General features: G+C 31.1%; 1 protein-coding gene across 1 annotated transcript; it reads left to right on the forward strand.

Annotated features, from left to right (window-relative positions):
- Positions 1–10,630: 10,630 nt before the first annotated feature.
- On the forward strand, positions 10,631–17,735 carry LOC100267525 (phosphoenolpyruvate carboxylase, housekeeping isozyme). Its single transcript, XM_002285405.4, has 11 exons — positions 10,631–10,766; positions 11,056–11,224; positions 11,803–12,194; positions 12,280–12,364; positions 13,335–13,557; positions 13,811–13,914; positions 14,070–14,157; positions 14,881–15,035; positions 15,288–16,286; positions 16,373–16,759; positions 17,220–17,735. Exons 2-11 carry the CDS (start codon positions 11,057–11,059, stop codon positions 17,508–17,510), a joined length of 2,892 nt encoding a protein of 963 aa, XP_002285441.1. The 5' UTR covers positions 10,631–10,766; position 11,056; the 3' UTR covers positions 17,511–17,735.
- Positions 17,736–18,156: the final 421 nt, after the last annotated feature.

Below are 18,156 nucleotides of genomic sequence, written 5' to 3' on the forward strand. Positions count from 1 at the left end.
ACATAAATACTTGTACAAATTCATTGAATAAGACATTATAAGGAAGGTGTTACATCATTCATGATGTATAAATCTATATGATCACTTTATTTATTTCCTCTTAAGTCAATTAGAATAAATTATTTAGCTAAATATTATTTTATAAGGCATGCTACATAACAATGTGCGTGTCTCCATGCTAGTGGTAGTAATTATTATAATTTATAATTAAGAAATTAAATCAAATATAAAATTTATTTAATTAAAAAAAATTCAACCAATATTTTTACTATTAATGGCATGTGCCCTCTTGTCTAGCATGTGACTTTGCATGTGCATCGAGCGTGCCATACTATGTATGGGAGGAGGCTATGCACGTTGAGAGGAAATGACGACATGTACGAGGTGGTCAAAACTCAAAAATCTTTAAAAAGTATAAATTAATTAATAATTTTTAAAATTTTAAAATCCTAACGAATTGACATTTGAGAAATTAAAAGTTATTTTTAAATCAAAATATAATTGTATATTTGTTTGATGACTTTAATAAAAGAGTTCATTGATTTAAAAAGTTTAATATAAAGGTCAAAAAAAATATTGGTTACTTATTTTATATATGATAAAAAATTTATTGTAAATTATTTTATGAACTTTTAATATTTAGGTTGGTTTTTAAAAAATATTAAGGAAAATAATTTTTTCATATTTGATTATATAATAAAAAAAATTAATGAAAAAAAAGTATAATAAAAATTAATTAAAAATATATATACTTAAAATTATTTAATCTTTATATAAAATTGTTAAAATAAATTAAATGAGTTTAAAATAATTATAAATAATTTATTGACTTCAATTTTATTTTATTTTTCTTCATTTTTGTTTTCCTTCTTTTTTTTTCTCATATTTTTCAAGATTCAAACATAATTTTAGTGAATACTTGAAATCAATAAACTATTAATTCAACTTTATAGATAGGACCCGACTTTTCAAATTCTTAACCTTAAATCTATAAATTTTAGCTAATCAAGTTAACCCTAATTAAGATTGAAGAACTTCAAAGTCGCTCACACAACCTCATGGATCTCAAAGTCCAAATTCTATAGCAACTCCATTTTGAACCACTTCTTGCTCTCTTTGTTTTTTTCTTTTTTTGTGGCTCGTGTTAAAATGGTCCCCCATGCCACAATGGAACTATATATGCAGCTTTCGTTGATTTTAAAGTTGGAACCTAGGAGGCATAATTTTGTACTTCATAGTTGACAAAAATCAAAGACAAAATTGTTTGTTCAAACCAAGCTAGAAGGCAAAATTCATAAAAAGAGAGAAAAACATCGGGTTTTACATGTTACATCATCGATTGTATGTAATAGTTAATTTATTTACAACTAAAAACATATATTTATTTTAATATTAATTTAATCAAACCCGAAAAAAATAAATGAATAACAATTTTTAGAAGTTTACTTGACTTATCAAGAAAGAATTATCTTTTCTTTCAAACGGCTTATAAGTTCTTCAAACAAATGATGATAAAATTTATCAAACAAATTTTTTTAAGAAACATTAATTTACCTTAATCTCCAAGGTCAAAGGAAGAAGGGAATAAAACTCAAATAAAAATATTAGACCTTTCAATAAAAACGGCTAGGAGAAACCATTTTTCCACGATATTTCTTTCTCAAAAGTGATTTCTCCCACTTTTTTTTTTTTAATAATAAAAGTGCCTAAGTCAACCAATAAGAAGACGACTTAAATAAGACAAGTTGGCAAGCTAAATAAAATCAATTAAAAAACTCTATGAGTCAACCAATTTTTATTTCCATTAGTTGAATTTTTCTTTATTTTCTTCTTATATAAAAAAAATATATAAATAAGTCAATTTTGATAACGTATAAGGCCCGTTATAATTTGGCAAGCGCAATGCATGAGCACGTATCACAATTCATTCATTTTTTCTTTGTTTTTGTTTTTCAATTCTTTTGTTTTTCTTTACTTTGAAGAGTTGGCTTTGATTTTTACTAATATTTTAGTTGATCAAAGAAATTTATTCTAATTTATAAATAAATAAATAGGTTTTGTAGGTAAAAATGACAATATTAGGTTATACATGGGTCAACACATACACCATTTCAATAGACTTTAATTTCAGTCTAGGAAAACAAAAAATAAAAATTAAAGAAAATTTTTTGCTTGTAATAAGAATGTGTTTAGTAGTAATTTTTGAAAATATTTTTAAATTTTTTAATACTTGAAAAATAAAAAATTTCAAACATTAAAAAGGTTAAAATTCTTCTTAAAATCTCTACCAAACAAACTCTAAACATATCTCAAAAAATATAATGAAAAATGAGAAAAAAATTTATACATAATTGAAATTCCTTATTCTAAGGTTGAGCTTAACAAATAAAACACACACAAAATTAAGACAAATATAGACGGGAACTTTTTGAAAAAATTATAATAATTTTTAAAAAATATATAAAAATAAACCATTACAAAACACATTTTAAAAAATAATTAATTAGTTAAAAGGGTTGAAATAATTTATATATTTATGAATTTAACCTCTTTCATATTTTTTTTTAAGAGTAACTCATTTTTTGACATAAATATCCTTTACTATTTTAAGTATTTACATATAGATGTAAAAAATTATTATTATTTTTACAAAAAAAGAATGAAGATATTTTTGTCAAAATGTACCTAATAAATAATAGAGAGTTAGATTTCTAAAATTGGATTTTCAATAACCTTTTTAATCAAATAACCTTTTAAGAAATATGTTATGCATTACTTAAGTAGAAAAATTATATCTTAAAAGCATAATTTATTGAATTAAATTAGACTAAAATTGTAACACGACTTTAATATTTAGAATTTGTTTGTCAGTGATTTTAGAAAATGTTTTTAATTTAAAAAATATTTAAAAAAAAATTAGGTACTTGACAAAATTTATAAAACACTTTTAAAATCTAAAAAATGGATTATGAAAAAATATTTGATAAGTGATTCTCTTAAAAAACTTCTCTGATAAAATACTTTAAATAAAAAAAATTTCAAATGCACTCTTATAATGCAATCATCTCTCAAATTTACGTATTTTATTTAGCAATTTCAAAAATGGGTTTTAAATTAAAGTTATTTTATTTTATTTTTTAATATACTTTGTAAAACAACCCACCAACACAAAACAACAAAACCTAGCTATCATGGCATGGCCCATTGCAATAACTCTAGTAGAAATTCATTTTCCAACCCATTTCTCCCACCAAACCCCATGATTTTCATATTTAGATACTACTCAAAATGTTCCCCACTCCCCTTTGGAGAGCATGCCTAGTCTCTTTTCTCTCTAATTTATTGTCTTTTTATTCTAAATGAATCGATTAATTGATATTATGTGGCCCACAAGCAACATGGGCCCCAAAAAAAATAAAAAATTGTGCCATATTCCCCAAAAAAAAAAATGGTAATATAAGTTGTGGGGATAAGTCAACCAACTTATTCTAATAAGGGTGACAACTATGGGTTTGTCAATGGTTCATTTAACCGACAAAGTTTGACTAAATTTGTATCATTTTATAACTCATATATCATGCTGATAAGTTTATTTATAAGCACTTCCATTATCATAAATCAAGTCCGAATTTTGCAGCATTTTTTATTCCAAAAATTAATTTTTATGTGGGAAGGCATCATTCTCACCACTTTTTATTTTTTTTAAATAAAAAAAAAATAGTTGCTTTCCTATCCATGGCATCTCATCTACCAATCTATGTTTTTAGGCTAACATCATAGGTGAATAAGTTAATTTTTTTAAAAAAAAATTCAAATTAATTTGATACTTGTTGTTTCATAAATAATGTTATTTATCACTGAAGGACCATAATAAGGCGGATTTTTTAGGATACTTACCTCATTCTTAATGAGACATGTTTGAAAATTAAATAAACAGGTTAAGAGCATATTTAAGAATTTTTTTTAAACTCATGACGGGTTTGGGCATTGTTTTATCTTACCATGTCCCGCCCCCATTACATATAAAATTAATTTTTAAAATATTTTTAATTTAATTTTTATTTTCTTTTTTATAATATAATATAATATAATAATAATTTTCAATAAAATAAGTTATAAAAAATTATAATATTTTAATTATTTATAAAATATATTTATTTTAATATAAATAATAAATAAAAAATAAAATAAAATATTTTAAAAATAGTTAAACAATACATGGTCGATATGATGAAAAATATTTTGAATAAATGGAATGGAATTTGGATGGAGGCGATCCATCCTAAACTCACCTCGTTGTCATCTCTATTTGCTCCAAATATTTAAATTACTAAATTATTACGGAGATCCACAATATATATCAAGTCTTGAAAAAATAAACAAAAATAAAAATATAAAATCCAAGTTCGGTTGTACGTTTTGTCCCATTTTCAATCGATTTGATTAGATTATGTTATAATGACAGTATTGCAATCAATCGACTTTTGTATTAACTAACCCAAAAAAATTAAACTAATCAAGTGCGAAGAAGCCAAATTTGAAGTTGATTCCTTAACCATTACGACAATAAAAAAAATCTAAAAATAAAAATAAAATAATATAAATTATAGGCATGCTCCATCCTAGCCTTTCAAGACATGGGGTTCTTCCTCATTTCTTTGTATTATATTCTATGATTGCTTAAAATTAAAAAAATTCCCAAAAAGAAAAGCCAAATCCTTCATGTGAAGCACAATTAATAAACAATATAATCTATTGATCAAAGTACTCTTACCATATTTTAATTTGTTGATGTTACCTAGAACAAAGCTTTGGATCATGCCTCTAAACTACTACCACATTAAATACGTGGCATCTTTTGTTTTTTCCTTTTATTTTTTTTTATTGGTTTTGCTTTTTAGTGGAGAATCTTGTATTTGTCATGCATTACCCACCATACAATAAAAGTACAAAATAAAAATACTAAAATATTAAATTGATTTTTTTTTTGTGGGGAGGTTTTTTTTTTTTTTTTTGGCCATTTTGTCCATTTGACAACTCAAAACAAAAAAACAAAAAAACAAAAACAAAAACAAAACAAAAAACAAAAAAAAAAACTTCATGTGATGCATGTGCATTGTCTAGGGATTTTGAGTAAATCTTGAACCAAAGCACTAATTTTTTGAAAATTTCTAGAAAAATTCAATGATGTATCATATGGGCTGTTTCAAAGTCAAAACTCCTTTTGAAATCTAATAGAATTTTAGAAAAAATAAATAAAAGTAAATAATTATTCCAAATAATGTCAATATATGTATGATTTTATTTTATTTTATTTTATTTTATTTTTAAAATAAAAAATATTTATTTATAAATTATAATCATGATCTAAAACCAAATTCTCAAATAATTTATAAAATCTCCCATTCTCCCTTTTACATATTTTGTACAATATTTTTCCTTAATTTTTATACTACCAAGAAGGATAGGCTTGGGTGAATCATCACCCCAACCCAAAAATAAAAATAAAATGAAAATAAATAAATAAATAAATAAAATTTAAAAAATCACTCTTGAGAATTGATGCTTCCAACTACAAAAAAAACAAAAGCTCCAAAGTGGTCACATTAATTTAAAAACATGCATGGTGACTCACTAACCAAGTACAAAAAAAAGAGATAATTATTAGGAAAAAAAAGCCCTAGTGGAACAATGATGATGATTGTGAACATGTGTAATGGCAACTTTTTCTTTCCGTCCAAACAAACAGGCCTTTTTTTTGGCTACCCTTTTTCTTTGCATGTGAGTCCCACGTGGCCCACCTCTTAAAAAGGCATCGTACCACCAAATCCGTACTAGATATGACCTAATTATAAGCTACATCTTTCATATAAAATTAACCCTTTGTATCACCTTGGTGGCCAATTTTATATGGATTTATTTATTTATTTATTATTTTTTATGGTGTTGGGGGTGGGGGTTTGGGGAGGGGGGGGGGGGGGCGGTGGGTGGTGTGGTTAAGGGTTTTGACTCTTTCGAGAAATTGTAAAATAAAAGGATAAATATAAGAAAATAAATAGTAATTTTTAATTTAATAAACTTTCAAATAGTTTTCCATTTTTCAGAATAAAAATATAAGAAAATTATAAATTGTTTTCTATTTTCTATTTTTAATAAAAAAATATATTATTTTCAAATGAGAAATTTTAGTTTTTTTTGTTATTTTTTAAGAGTTTTTTTATATAAAATAATTATACAAATATGTAAAATATTTAAAAATAAAACGTTAGATGTAAAAACTATTCTTAAAACATATTCAAAATTATTAAAAATAAATTAAAAACATTTTAAGTATCAAAACAGATCGAATTTTCAAAAACTGTTTTTAAAAAACAGTTATCAAATATCACCTTAGTATTCCTTTCTCCTAACTTTATCAATGAATTTTAAGTGGAACCAAAATTGCAATTATAAAATAACAACTTTAAAAGCTGTTTGAAAATGATTTTAGAAAACGCTTTTAACATTTTTAACACTTAAAAATTTATACATTTCAAGTATTAAAAAAATTAAAAACGTTTTATAAAATCACTACCAAACACACTCTTACTCATGTGCATATTTAAAGTCTAATTTGAAATATATATATTTTTTTATTATTAACTTCGAATAAATGATAAAATTAAAATCAAAATCATAATTTCAAGTAAATTGTAATGATATTACAAATATAAATTAGACAAGTGGGTTGCCACTATGGCATGCATGTGTTTCCATATTTTGAAGCATCATGGTACCATATACTATTATTTTATAAATTAAGCTAATCAATCAATCAATTAATTAGTTAATTCCAAATTAGATCATTTTTTTAATTAGTGACTTGAATGTGATTAGCCCGTGGTAACCCATGTTACCATGGGCTATATAAAATACTATTATGTTGGTTGTTTGAGGTACAAGTAAATTTAATTTGCTTAAATTTCATTAATACTTTAGAATATTTAATTTTTATTTTAAAACCCTAGTTGGATCAATACATATGAAATATAATATATTTTTTTCTTATTTTAAAATTATTGTAATTAATTATTCATGTTCATGATCAACAGAACCAACCATGGAAGAAAATATCGGTAATCACGGATATATCGGTACTTCGATTTTACGGATATATCGGATATATCGAAGATATATCGGCGGATATTTTGGAAAAAAAAAATCGGTAGGCTTAAAATTGTTAAAAACTCATGGAAATGTAAAGAAAACTTCATAATAATATAATTAAAAGTATAATAGACATTTTAAAGTTGTTTTGTAGAAAAAATTGATATACATATGATATAATTTGCGATATTAAATGTAATTATATCATGTCGATCTATAAGAAATGTTAATTTTGTAATTGTTTTCATTATAAAGTCACATAAAATACTTCATTTCATTAAATAGCAATAATTCGTACACATTACATTACAATGTCCCTTTAATACCAAAATGAGGATCGATGTGGTTCAATGGGATTGATAGATGAAAGAACGCCGTCTTGCTGTTGGAGACAATATTGGTACCAACTCAATGAGCCTCGATAATATTGGTTAAAAATTCTAACATGCCATACATATATCTCTTGAGTCCTGCCCACTGCCTCTACATGGATAGAATACTCAAAGTTCACCCATGTGTTAATGCCCAATCCTCCTTCCATCTGATATGGAACTTGGTAAGACATTTGTCTAGAAGGTGAATAACGCGACATACCATACTCTTCATCTGTTGAACTTGAAGGTTGACCATAACTCATCACATGAGGAGGGTAGACATTAGCCTCATTCGAGGAGTCACTAAATTGAGTTCCTATACTCATAGATTCAAAACTCCCTGAAAGTAACTCCTCATTATATGGTTCCATCATTCGTTCTCTTCCTCTATATGGCTTCCCAATAGCTCCTATACCTGGACCAGCTCTTCTAGAGCCATGGTCTTCATCCTGTGTGCAGTGTGTGAAAGTATTTTCACAGGTGAATTGGCTGACTGGATATTGACTATGTTGACGTTCATTAATATCTCCTCCCGTATTAGCACCTCCATCATCAGTTCCACCTCTTGAACCATCGTAACCAGAAGCAGAAGTACCTACAACACTAGGTCTACTACTATGGCCAGCACTTGTGGAGTCAATCTCTTGGTGGGAATCATCAGTATCTTTGCTAAAACTTTTAGAGTGAACTTCTTCAGACAACACACGTTCAACATTAATTCCAAATTCTCGAGCTTGAGCAGCAATTCGTGGATCTGGATTTCCAACTTCGTCATCCAAGTGTATAGGTCTCACCCATTGGAACAACTGATTATCTTCTTCTTCACCCACCTCGGCTGAAATGTCAAGAAGATCAAGATAATCTTTTTCAGCAACTCGATCATTTTCTGCCTCCATATCGCGTAACTTTAGCCTCATATTATAGTAACAAAAAACTAATTGCTCCAATCGAGAGTAAGCCAAACGATTTCGTTGCTTTGTGTGGATGAGAGCAAACGTGCTCCAATTTCTCTCACAGGCAGTAGATGACGCAGTTTGTGAGAGAACTTTGATGGCTAACTTTCTCAATGTAGGTGTTTGATTCCCATACATAAACCACCATTCAGCTGCAACCAATTTGATAATCATATAAATACTTATGTGGTGAATTTACAAGAATGATAATCAATTTTTTCCTACAAAGACTCACCGGGCACCATGGTTGACCTAAATCATGATAATCATAAAAATTGAACATATTTAATATTCCATATATAGTAGTTCATGTTAATTAAACTAATTAAATAATTTAGCTAAGTTAATTTTTTAAATCAAGATCTAATTCTATGATAAATTTACTAAATTAAAAATTAATCATAATTGGATATGAAACTAAATCATGATAATCATAAAAATTGAACATATTTAATATTCCATATATAGTAGTTCATGTTAATTAAACTAATTAAATAATTTAGCTAAGTTAATTTTTTGAATCTAGATCTAATTCTATGATAAATTTACTAAATTAAAAACTAATCATAATTGCATATGAAAAAAAATCTCAATAATCATAAAAATGAACATATTTCATATTCAAAATATACTAGTTCATGTTAATTAAACTGATTAAATAATTTAGCTAAGTTAATTTTTTGAATCTAAATCTAATTTTATGAAAAATTTACTAAATTAAAAATTAATCATAATTGGATATAAAACTAAATCATCATAATCATAAAAATTGAACATATTTAATATTCCATATATAGTAGTTCATGTTAATTAAACTAATTAAATAATTTAGCTAAGTTAATTTTTTAAATCTAGATCTAATTCTATGATAAATTTACTAAATTAAAAATTAATCATAATTGCATATGAAAAAAAATCCCAATAATCATAAAAATAAAATATTTCATATTCAAAATATACTAGTTCATGTTAATTAAATTAATTAAATAATTTAGCATGTTAATTAAATTAATTAAATGTGAAACTAAATCACAAATAATCATCTAAAATAAACATATCAATTTATAATTAAATAATCAAATTAACCTAAGTCAATTCAATAAAAATATACAAATTAATTACTATTGAATATAAAAATAACATTAAATCATCCATATTAATTATAATTGCAAACAAAATTAATTACAATTTAAAATAAACATACCTTCAAATTGGAGTAATGAGAGAGCAAATGAAGAATGAAAGCAATAATGGATGAAATTGATGGAAAAATGGCAATTTATAGAAGAAATTTGGGCCAAAATAGCCGTTGGAACACCAATTTACCGTTGAAATTCAAATCTGGCCGTTGGATCACATTATTAACGCGGGGGAAATCTAAGCCGTCAGATCGCGCTGGAGAGAGGAGCGAAAAATCGGCAAAAAATCGACGATTTATCGCCGAAATATCGCCGATTTCCCGCGGCGCGATTTTATGACAAAATCGCCGATTTATCGAGATTAGGCGATATATCGCCGATTTATTGCCGATTAATTGGCGATTTTTGGCGAAATTTCCTCCTCCGATTTTTCTCCTCCATATGCCGTGTCGCCGCCGTCCGATACAAGATATATCGGCGATATTTCGCGATATTTTTCTCCATGGAACCAACATAGACAAACAAACAAATTATGTTAAAAAAATATGTATAAAAAGAAGAAAAGTTTGTCTTCTTTTGTTAAAAAAAAATACATAAATATATATAAAAAAATTAATATTACAAATAAATTGAATAAATTTTTAAATGGAGAAACATACATCTCAATCCTTCTTTGCATCCAAAACATTGCCAAATCATCATGAAATAGACTCATTAATTAATAAATTATCTAATAATTTAATTTTTTTATTATTATTATTATAAAGTTAATTTCTTTAATTTTTCCCTCATAAATTTAATAAAAAATAGTAGTTGTTTTAAAAAAAGAATTTTTTTTTTTTTTGGGAAAATGTAAAACCCATATGGGGAGTGAGGGTCGAGGCATCTGAGGAGGAAGCAGAGGGGGAGAAGAAACCGAGGGAGTTGGGAAATTGACTCTGGAAAGAGGGATGACACGGTTGAAGGATTTGACAATTGGTGAAAAAATGGGAAAAGATATAAAAAGACAAAAAAGCTTTATTTTCGCTAGGTGTCCCTCAAATTTTCCTTCTCTACCTCTCTCTTTTGTCTATAAATAGCATCCTCTAGACGCCCTATTGATAGCACACCTCTCCTCATTTCTCTCGCTGTTCTTCATTTTTTTAGTAGTTCAGGTACTCTTATCATATGAAGCTCCACTCCTTTTTTCATCTGGCTTTCAAAGAAAATCATCAATGCACACCCCATGCTCTGTTTTCATGCAGTTTTGATTCATGTGGACTGTTTTTTTTTTTTTTTCTCCATCTGTGGGTTGGTTTTAAGTGTGAATTTGTCTGTTTTGAGGCTTAAGTTTAGTGGGTCTTGAGTGGATTTTTTTGGGTGCTGTGATAAATTCCAGTTTCTGATTGTTGCTTTGTGTCTGAATTTTGGGGTTTTCTTGTGTGATTTTGGCTTGATTGTTAGAATGGCGAATCGGAATATTGAGAAAATGGCTTCGATCGATGCTCAGTTGAGGCTTCTGGTGCCTGCAAAAGTGTCTGAAGATGACAAATTGGTGGAGTATGACGCTCTTTTACTGGATCGGTTTCTGGATATTCTGCAGGATTTGCATGGAGAAGACCTCAAGGAAACGGTATGCTTTTGATTTTGAATCTTAGTTGATCAGTTTCTGAAGAATTTCATGTGTAAAGTTTTTATGTTGGTCTGATCTTTTGATGGTGATAATTGATTCAAGAACCCAATTCCATTTCAAAATGGAATTTATTATGAAAATACCCAATTCAATTTGATTTTCTATTTCAATATCTTCGTGGTTTTGGGTGATGGAGCTGGTGTCTTGCTTCGTATTAGAGTATTCCCTGATCACAATTTTGTCAAAATCAGAAAAATTATAAGAACATGGTTCAGTTTTTGATATTTAGAATGGAATCTTACTGATTTTTAGATGTGATTTGTTTTTGGGCAAGAGGGTAATTGTTTTCATTGCTAGTGTTGTTTTGAGTGATTTGAACTTCAAATTAAAGAGAAGAAAGTGTACTGTTGCATAGATCTCCTTGTATTTCTGATTGGAAATATCCATATGTGTATAAATCATGAATTCAGTTGTTTAACAGTGAAGGGAAGGTGGCCCCTCCCACATTGACAGATTCAGTAGGACCTTCCGGAAATTGAGCAATAAACCTATGGTTTCTTCATGATTAATTTGTTTAGGTTCAAGAGTGTTATGAGCTTTCTGCTGAGTACGAAGGAAAACACGACCCCAAGAAGTTGGAGGAACTTGGAAATGTGTTGACGAGTTTGGATGCAGGGGACTCCATTGTCATTGCAAAATCTTTTTCTCACATGCTTAACTTGGCCAACTTGGCCGAGGAGGTTCAGATTGCATACCGTAGACGGAACAAGTTGAAGAAGGGTGATTTTGCTGATGAGAACAATGCAACAACTGAATCAGACATTGAAGAAACTCTCAAGAAACTAGTGGTGCAGCTGAAGAAGTCCCCTGAAGAAGTTTTTGATGCTCTCAAGAATCAGACCGTGGATCTGGTCCTTACTGCCCACCCCACCCAATCAGTCCGTAGATCGTTACTTCAGAAGCATGGCAGGTTTGTAATCAAATTCCTGCCCTTTTGTTCTTGCACTATAATTTTTTCTCTCCTTTTTTTCACCTCTCTTATTTCTTCTACTCAGGATCCGGAACTGTTTAGCCCAGTTATATGCCAAAGACATTACTCCTGATGATAAGCAGGAACTTGATGAGGCTCTACAGAGAGAGGTAAATATTTGTATGACATGGCTCAACATAGACATGTTCTTGGTTCAGTTCTCTGTTACATGAGCCTGCAGTCATGCAGATCATTTCTCTTGAAACTGCCACACATATATGCCCTAATTTTATGATTTGTTACATTTCAACATAGAAAGTCACCACTGAATCCCTGTAGTGCTTGACATATGTGCTGTGTCCAAAAATGGTTTTTTTGTCCCTTTCAAACCGAGGGTGCGAATGGAGACCAATAGATCATGATCAGGAATATATGATCAGACATCCACACATCCTGTTCTTTTTTTTTTTTTTTTTTTTTTTTTTTTTTCTGATAGGTAAGCAGTAACCATGTATTGAAAAGAGAGGCACCAAAAAGTGACACCCGCACATCCTAAATAAGGCACAAAGAGTCATAAAATTTTCCTTTCATTTAACCCTGGTTTTGTACTCACCTATAAAGCAGATTTTTCGTTTCCAAAACTTTTAAGCCTTCTCTAAAAAGTGGTTCTATCATCTACGAATTAAAAAAGTGTCTGCTTATGTTAGGAATTAAAAAAGTGACAGTCTGAAGCTTAGAGAATATGTAGCAAATGTCATATATTCATGCATATAGCTGCATGTAAGGAACATTATCAAAGTCTTACTAGCAATTCGTATGTTTCATGAGGAGGCTTTTAGTCTGCCGTCCTGAAAATGAATTCTGTGATTAAATTTCATAAGTTGGAAAGGAAAGACACTTTTTTAATATACTTGCTAAACCCAATATGTCATACATCTACAGCAATGTCGGTATATAAATGTTGCCTAGTGGGATTTCATTTTTTCACCTTAGTTTCTGAAAGTTACATATCCTAACCTTTATTCTAGTGAAAAAGCATAAATTGCTCTATTTGAGTTACAAATGAAGATTGTTGTTTGGAGGCTTGCCCGAAATACGACCGTTTTTCTGAATTACCATTTTCTGTTATTTTTCCTGCAGATTCAAGCAGCATTTCGCACAGATGAGATCCGGAGGACCCCTCCTACTCCACAAGATGAGATGAGGGCAGGAATGAGTTATTTCCATGAAACAATCTGGAAGGGTGTCCCTAAATTCTTGCGCCGTGTTGACACAGCTTTGAAAAACATAGGCATAAATGAACGTGTTCCTTACAATGCACCTCTAATTCAGTTCTCTTCTTGGATGGGTGGTGATCGTGATGGTATGAGTCTTCTTCACAAACAAATATATATTCAACTTATTTTCTTGAATTATAAGCATTGCTTGTTAATTTAGGAATGGAGGAAATTAGCAAAACATTGTGCTCTCAAATTAGCTCACTTGTATTTGTATTGGTGTTTTTTTTCAAAGATTTTAATTTATCAAAGTTGAGTCAGACTCATTAGTTGACTACCAGTTATAGAAAGCAGGACTCTCTCTCCCCTGGATTAACATGCTTTTGACATGAAATGCAGGTAACCCAAGGGTGACTCCTGAGGTCACAAGGGATGTTTGCTTATTGGCTAGAATGATGGCTGCTAACTTATACTATTCCCAGATAGAGGATCTTATGTTTGAGGTATATATTAGCTATACTTTATTCTTAATTAGATTCTTCATTTTTCTCCTTTCATGGAGCATCACTTACTTAGCAGGAGGTTGCTTGCTACATTCATTATCATACTTGTTGCAGTCACTATTATGCTAATTTTGCTTTGTTATTTTCATTGGCAGTTGTCTATGTGGCGATGCAATGACGAACTTCGTGTTCGTGCAGATGAACTCCTCAGATCTTCAAAGAAAGATGCAAAACACTATATAGGTAATTTGTTGAATTATGGCAGAGGTTCCTTCTCCTCAGTTGTATCTAATATCAAACCACAGTTCCATTCACAGAAAATTGGAATTTGAAAAGCTAAGATGACATTAGAATATTTGTTTGACATAGGTTTCAATGCTGATTTAAAACTTATTTTAGGGCATTTTCTGGTGTAACAGTATTAGATATAAGCAAACTCTGTTGGGCTCTTGCTGTGCTCTTATAGAAAATATTTTTAATTGCTTTATCCAAATTCCAAATTCCAAAGCAGCTTATGGTTGATAAAATGTATGGAACACCTTTTTTTTTCCTTTTTTTTTTTTCTTTTTGCTTCCTATTTAGAAATTGTTAAAAGTTGTGAAAACATTGGGTATTTTTCTTAGAGAGGCCCCCGGTATAACCAGGACCTAATTAAAAAAAAATATATATATAATGATAATAGACAGCAACAATGACAACAGTAATATTCAGGAAGAGGCATAAAGACCAAAGATACTTGGTGTGCTGAAAAAATGCATTCAAGCATACCCTAAGTAACTTAATTGCACCCAAATTTCTTGAGGCTAAAAGAGTACCAACATATGAATCAAATGGTCATTCTGTGATTCTTTTCTAATTCCATTTCCAAATTATTGAGGAATGTTTTGAATCATAAATTTGGTTGGTTAATATTTTATTCATAGGGTGGGAATTTTAGCTTCAATCATTGAATTTTTCTTCATGCAGAGTTTTGGAAACAAATTCCTCCAAGTGAACCTTATCGTGTTATCCTTGGCGAAGTGAGGGACAAACTGTATCAAACACGTGAACGTTCTCGTCATTTACTAGCCCATGGGATCTCTGACATTCCAGGGGAGGCAACTTACACCAATCTTGAGCAGGTATCTTCATTTCTTTTACTTTAGAAAGTTCTAGAATCAAAATGTAGAAATCCACATATTTGTTACAGTGTCAACAATATTTTTCATTTTATTTTTTTCAACTTAATACTCAACCTAACCGAGCATGACACCACATATTTGGAGCCTGCTAGCAGATTGCATTTTATTAATCTACCATTTTTTTTCCTTTTTGCATAGTTCTTGTCTGTTTAGCTGGATTAGGTACTGATTGGGAATTATATTTTTTTGTAGTTCTTGGAACCTCTTGAACTCTGTTACAGATCACTCTGTGCTTGTGGTGACCGACCAATTGCTGATGGAAGCCTTCTCGATTTTCTGAGACAAGTGTCCACATTTGGACTTTCACTTGTGCGTCTTGATATTAGGCAAGAATCTGACCGACACACTGATGTAATTGATGCCATTACTAGGCACTTGGAAATTGGTTCCTACCGAGAATGGTCTGAAGAACGCCGTCAGGAATGGCTTTTGTCTGAACTAAGTGGGAAGCGGCCACTGTTTGGCCCTGATCTTCCAAAAACTGAAGAAATTGCTGACGTTCTGGACACATTTCACGTCATAGCAGAACTCCCAGCAGACAACTTTGGAGCATACATCATCTCCATGGCCACTGCCCCATCTGATGTGCTTGCAGTCGAGCTCCTTCAACGTGAATGCCATGTGAAGCAACCATTAAGAGTTGTTCCACTGTTTGAGAAACTTGCTGATCTAGAGGCTGCTCCAGCTGCTGTTGCTCGTCTGTTCTCAATAGATTGGTACAAAAATCGGATTAATGGGAAACAAGAAGTCATGATTGGGTACTCAGATTCTGGGAAAGACGCTGGAAGGCTCTCAGCGGCATGGGCATTATACAAGGCTCAAGAGGAGCTTATTAAAGTTGCTAAGCAATATGGTATCAAGCTAACCATGTTCCATGGTCGAGGTGGCACAGTTGGAAGAGGAGGTGGTCCAACCCATCTTGCTATATTGTCTCAACCACCAGATACAATTCATGGTTCACTCCGAGTAACTGTCCAAGGAGAAGTTATTGAGCAGTCCTTTGGAGAGGAGCACTTGTGTTTTAGAACACTCCAGCGTTTCACAGCTGCAACACTCGAACATGGAATGCATCCCCCAATCTCGCCAAAACCAGAATGGCGTGCTCTTATGGACGAAATGGCTGTTGTTGCTACGGAGAATTATCGTTCAATTGTTTTCCAAGAACCTCGATTTGTTGAGTATTTCCGCCTTGTAAGTATCCTGCAATATCTTTGACTCTATTTAAACCAAGTAAAGGCTGTTACCATTTTAATGATCGTCTTGTGCTATGATTGTAGGCTACACCAGAGCTGGAGTATGGTAGAATGAACATTGGTAGCCGTCCATCAAAGCGTAAGCCAAGTGGGGGAATTGAATCGCTCCGTGCAATCCCATGGATCTTTGCCTGGACACAGACAAGGTTCCATCTCCCAGTGTGGCTTGGCTTTGGAGGAGCTTTTAAATATGCCATTGAGAAGGATATCAGGAATCTACATTTGCTGCAGGAGATGTACAACGAATGGCCTTTCTTTAGGGTCACCATTGATTTGGTTGAAATGGTGTTTGCCAAGGGAGACCCTGGGATTGCAGCTCTGTATGACAAGCTCCTTGTGTCAAAAGACCTGTGGTCATTTGGAGAGCGGTTGAGGTCCAACTATGAACAAACTAAGAGCCTTCTCCTCCAGGTAAGTTCGGGTTAAGTTACCTGTTGTTTTTACATGAACACATCATTTGTACTTGTAGGAGAATAAAGCTTCACAAGAACTACTCCAATACCAACCCATCATTGGGCAATTAGATGGATTAATAAGATTGATAAGCAGGAGTTATCGTCCATATTCCAATAGTGTGAACTGTTAATGAGTATTACTATTCATAGAACTCCCAAATTTTTACACAAAAAATCCTTGAAAGACATGTTTCTTTTTCTTAAAATCCCCTGCTTTCCCTACATATTGTTCACTCCTTTTCTCCCTGAAGTCTTTTGTATAAATTCCTGCTGAATTCTCCATTTTTACTGCTTTCCAAGCTTCTGTACATATCCCCTGAAGAATTTCAGAACCTGAATTGTTTCCAACTCATGAGAGTTTCAAAATGATAGATTGAGTAACTTCCAACTTGTTTTTTTTTCCTCTGTATTGGTAGATTGCTGGACACAAGGACCTTCTTGAAGGGGATCCCTACTTGAAGCAAAGACTCCGCCTGCGTGACTCCTACATCACAACCCTAAATGTCTGCCAAGCATGTACGCTGAAACGGATTCGTGACCCCAGCTACGATGTTAAGGTGAGGCCACACATCTGCAAGGACATAATGGAATCAGCAGCTCAAGAACTTGTGAATCTGAACCCAACGAGCGACTACGGCCCTGGTTTGGAGGACACCCTCATCTTGACAATGAAGGGTATTGCAGCAGGCATGCAGAACACCGGTTAAACTCTGGTTTCTATTGTACCTTGTTTCTTCTTTCTATAATATAGGTTTTGCCCAATGACAGTATACATTATATAAGCAGAGAAGCACAAGCTTTGGGTGATCCTTGTGACTTGAATGTTTAGTTTTTGCGGCAGTTTTTTCAGATTGCTTTGTGCTTAAATAGTTTTAGCAGCAGCAGCTGTGTTGAATGTTAATGGAAGAACTGGTTGATTATGCCTTCTTGAACTCTTTTGCTTTTCTTTCCTTTTGGATCAATGGCATATATGTATTGGAAAACTGTTTCTTGTATGAAGAAGCATTCTGTGGAACACTTTGTTTATGGGTTTTCAAGCTTTGAGCTCTGTTTCAAATCCAATGACAGAATCAAAGCAATAGGGCAGGGGAGGTTAAGATATCAGTCTCGTGAGAATCCCCTGTAGCCAAGAAGAAAAAAAAAATCTGCAGACACCTTAAATTGATGCACAGTTGTGAGAAACAGAATTCCTCATAATATGTTTGGTTCGAAAAATCTAAAGTTGAGGGAAAATATGAGGGAAATTAGATGGAGCAATATGGTTGATAACCCTGACCCAAAAGAAACCACCATTCATATTGCTTACAAAATTTTTCACACAATCATCTCAGGATGTCATGCAATTCTTTTTCT

The sequence above is a fragment of the Vitis vinifera genome, chromosome 19, assembly GCF_030704535.1.
Source record: "Vitis vinifera cultivar Pinot Noir 40024 chromosome 19, ASM3070453v1".
Taxonomy (NCBI): Eukaryota; Viridiplantae; Streptophyta; class Magnoliopsida; order Vitales; family Vitaceae; genus Vitis; species Vitis vinifera.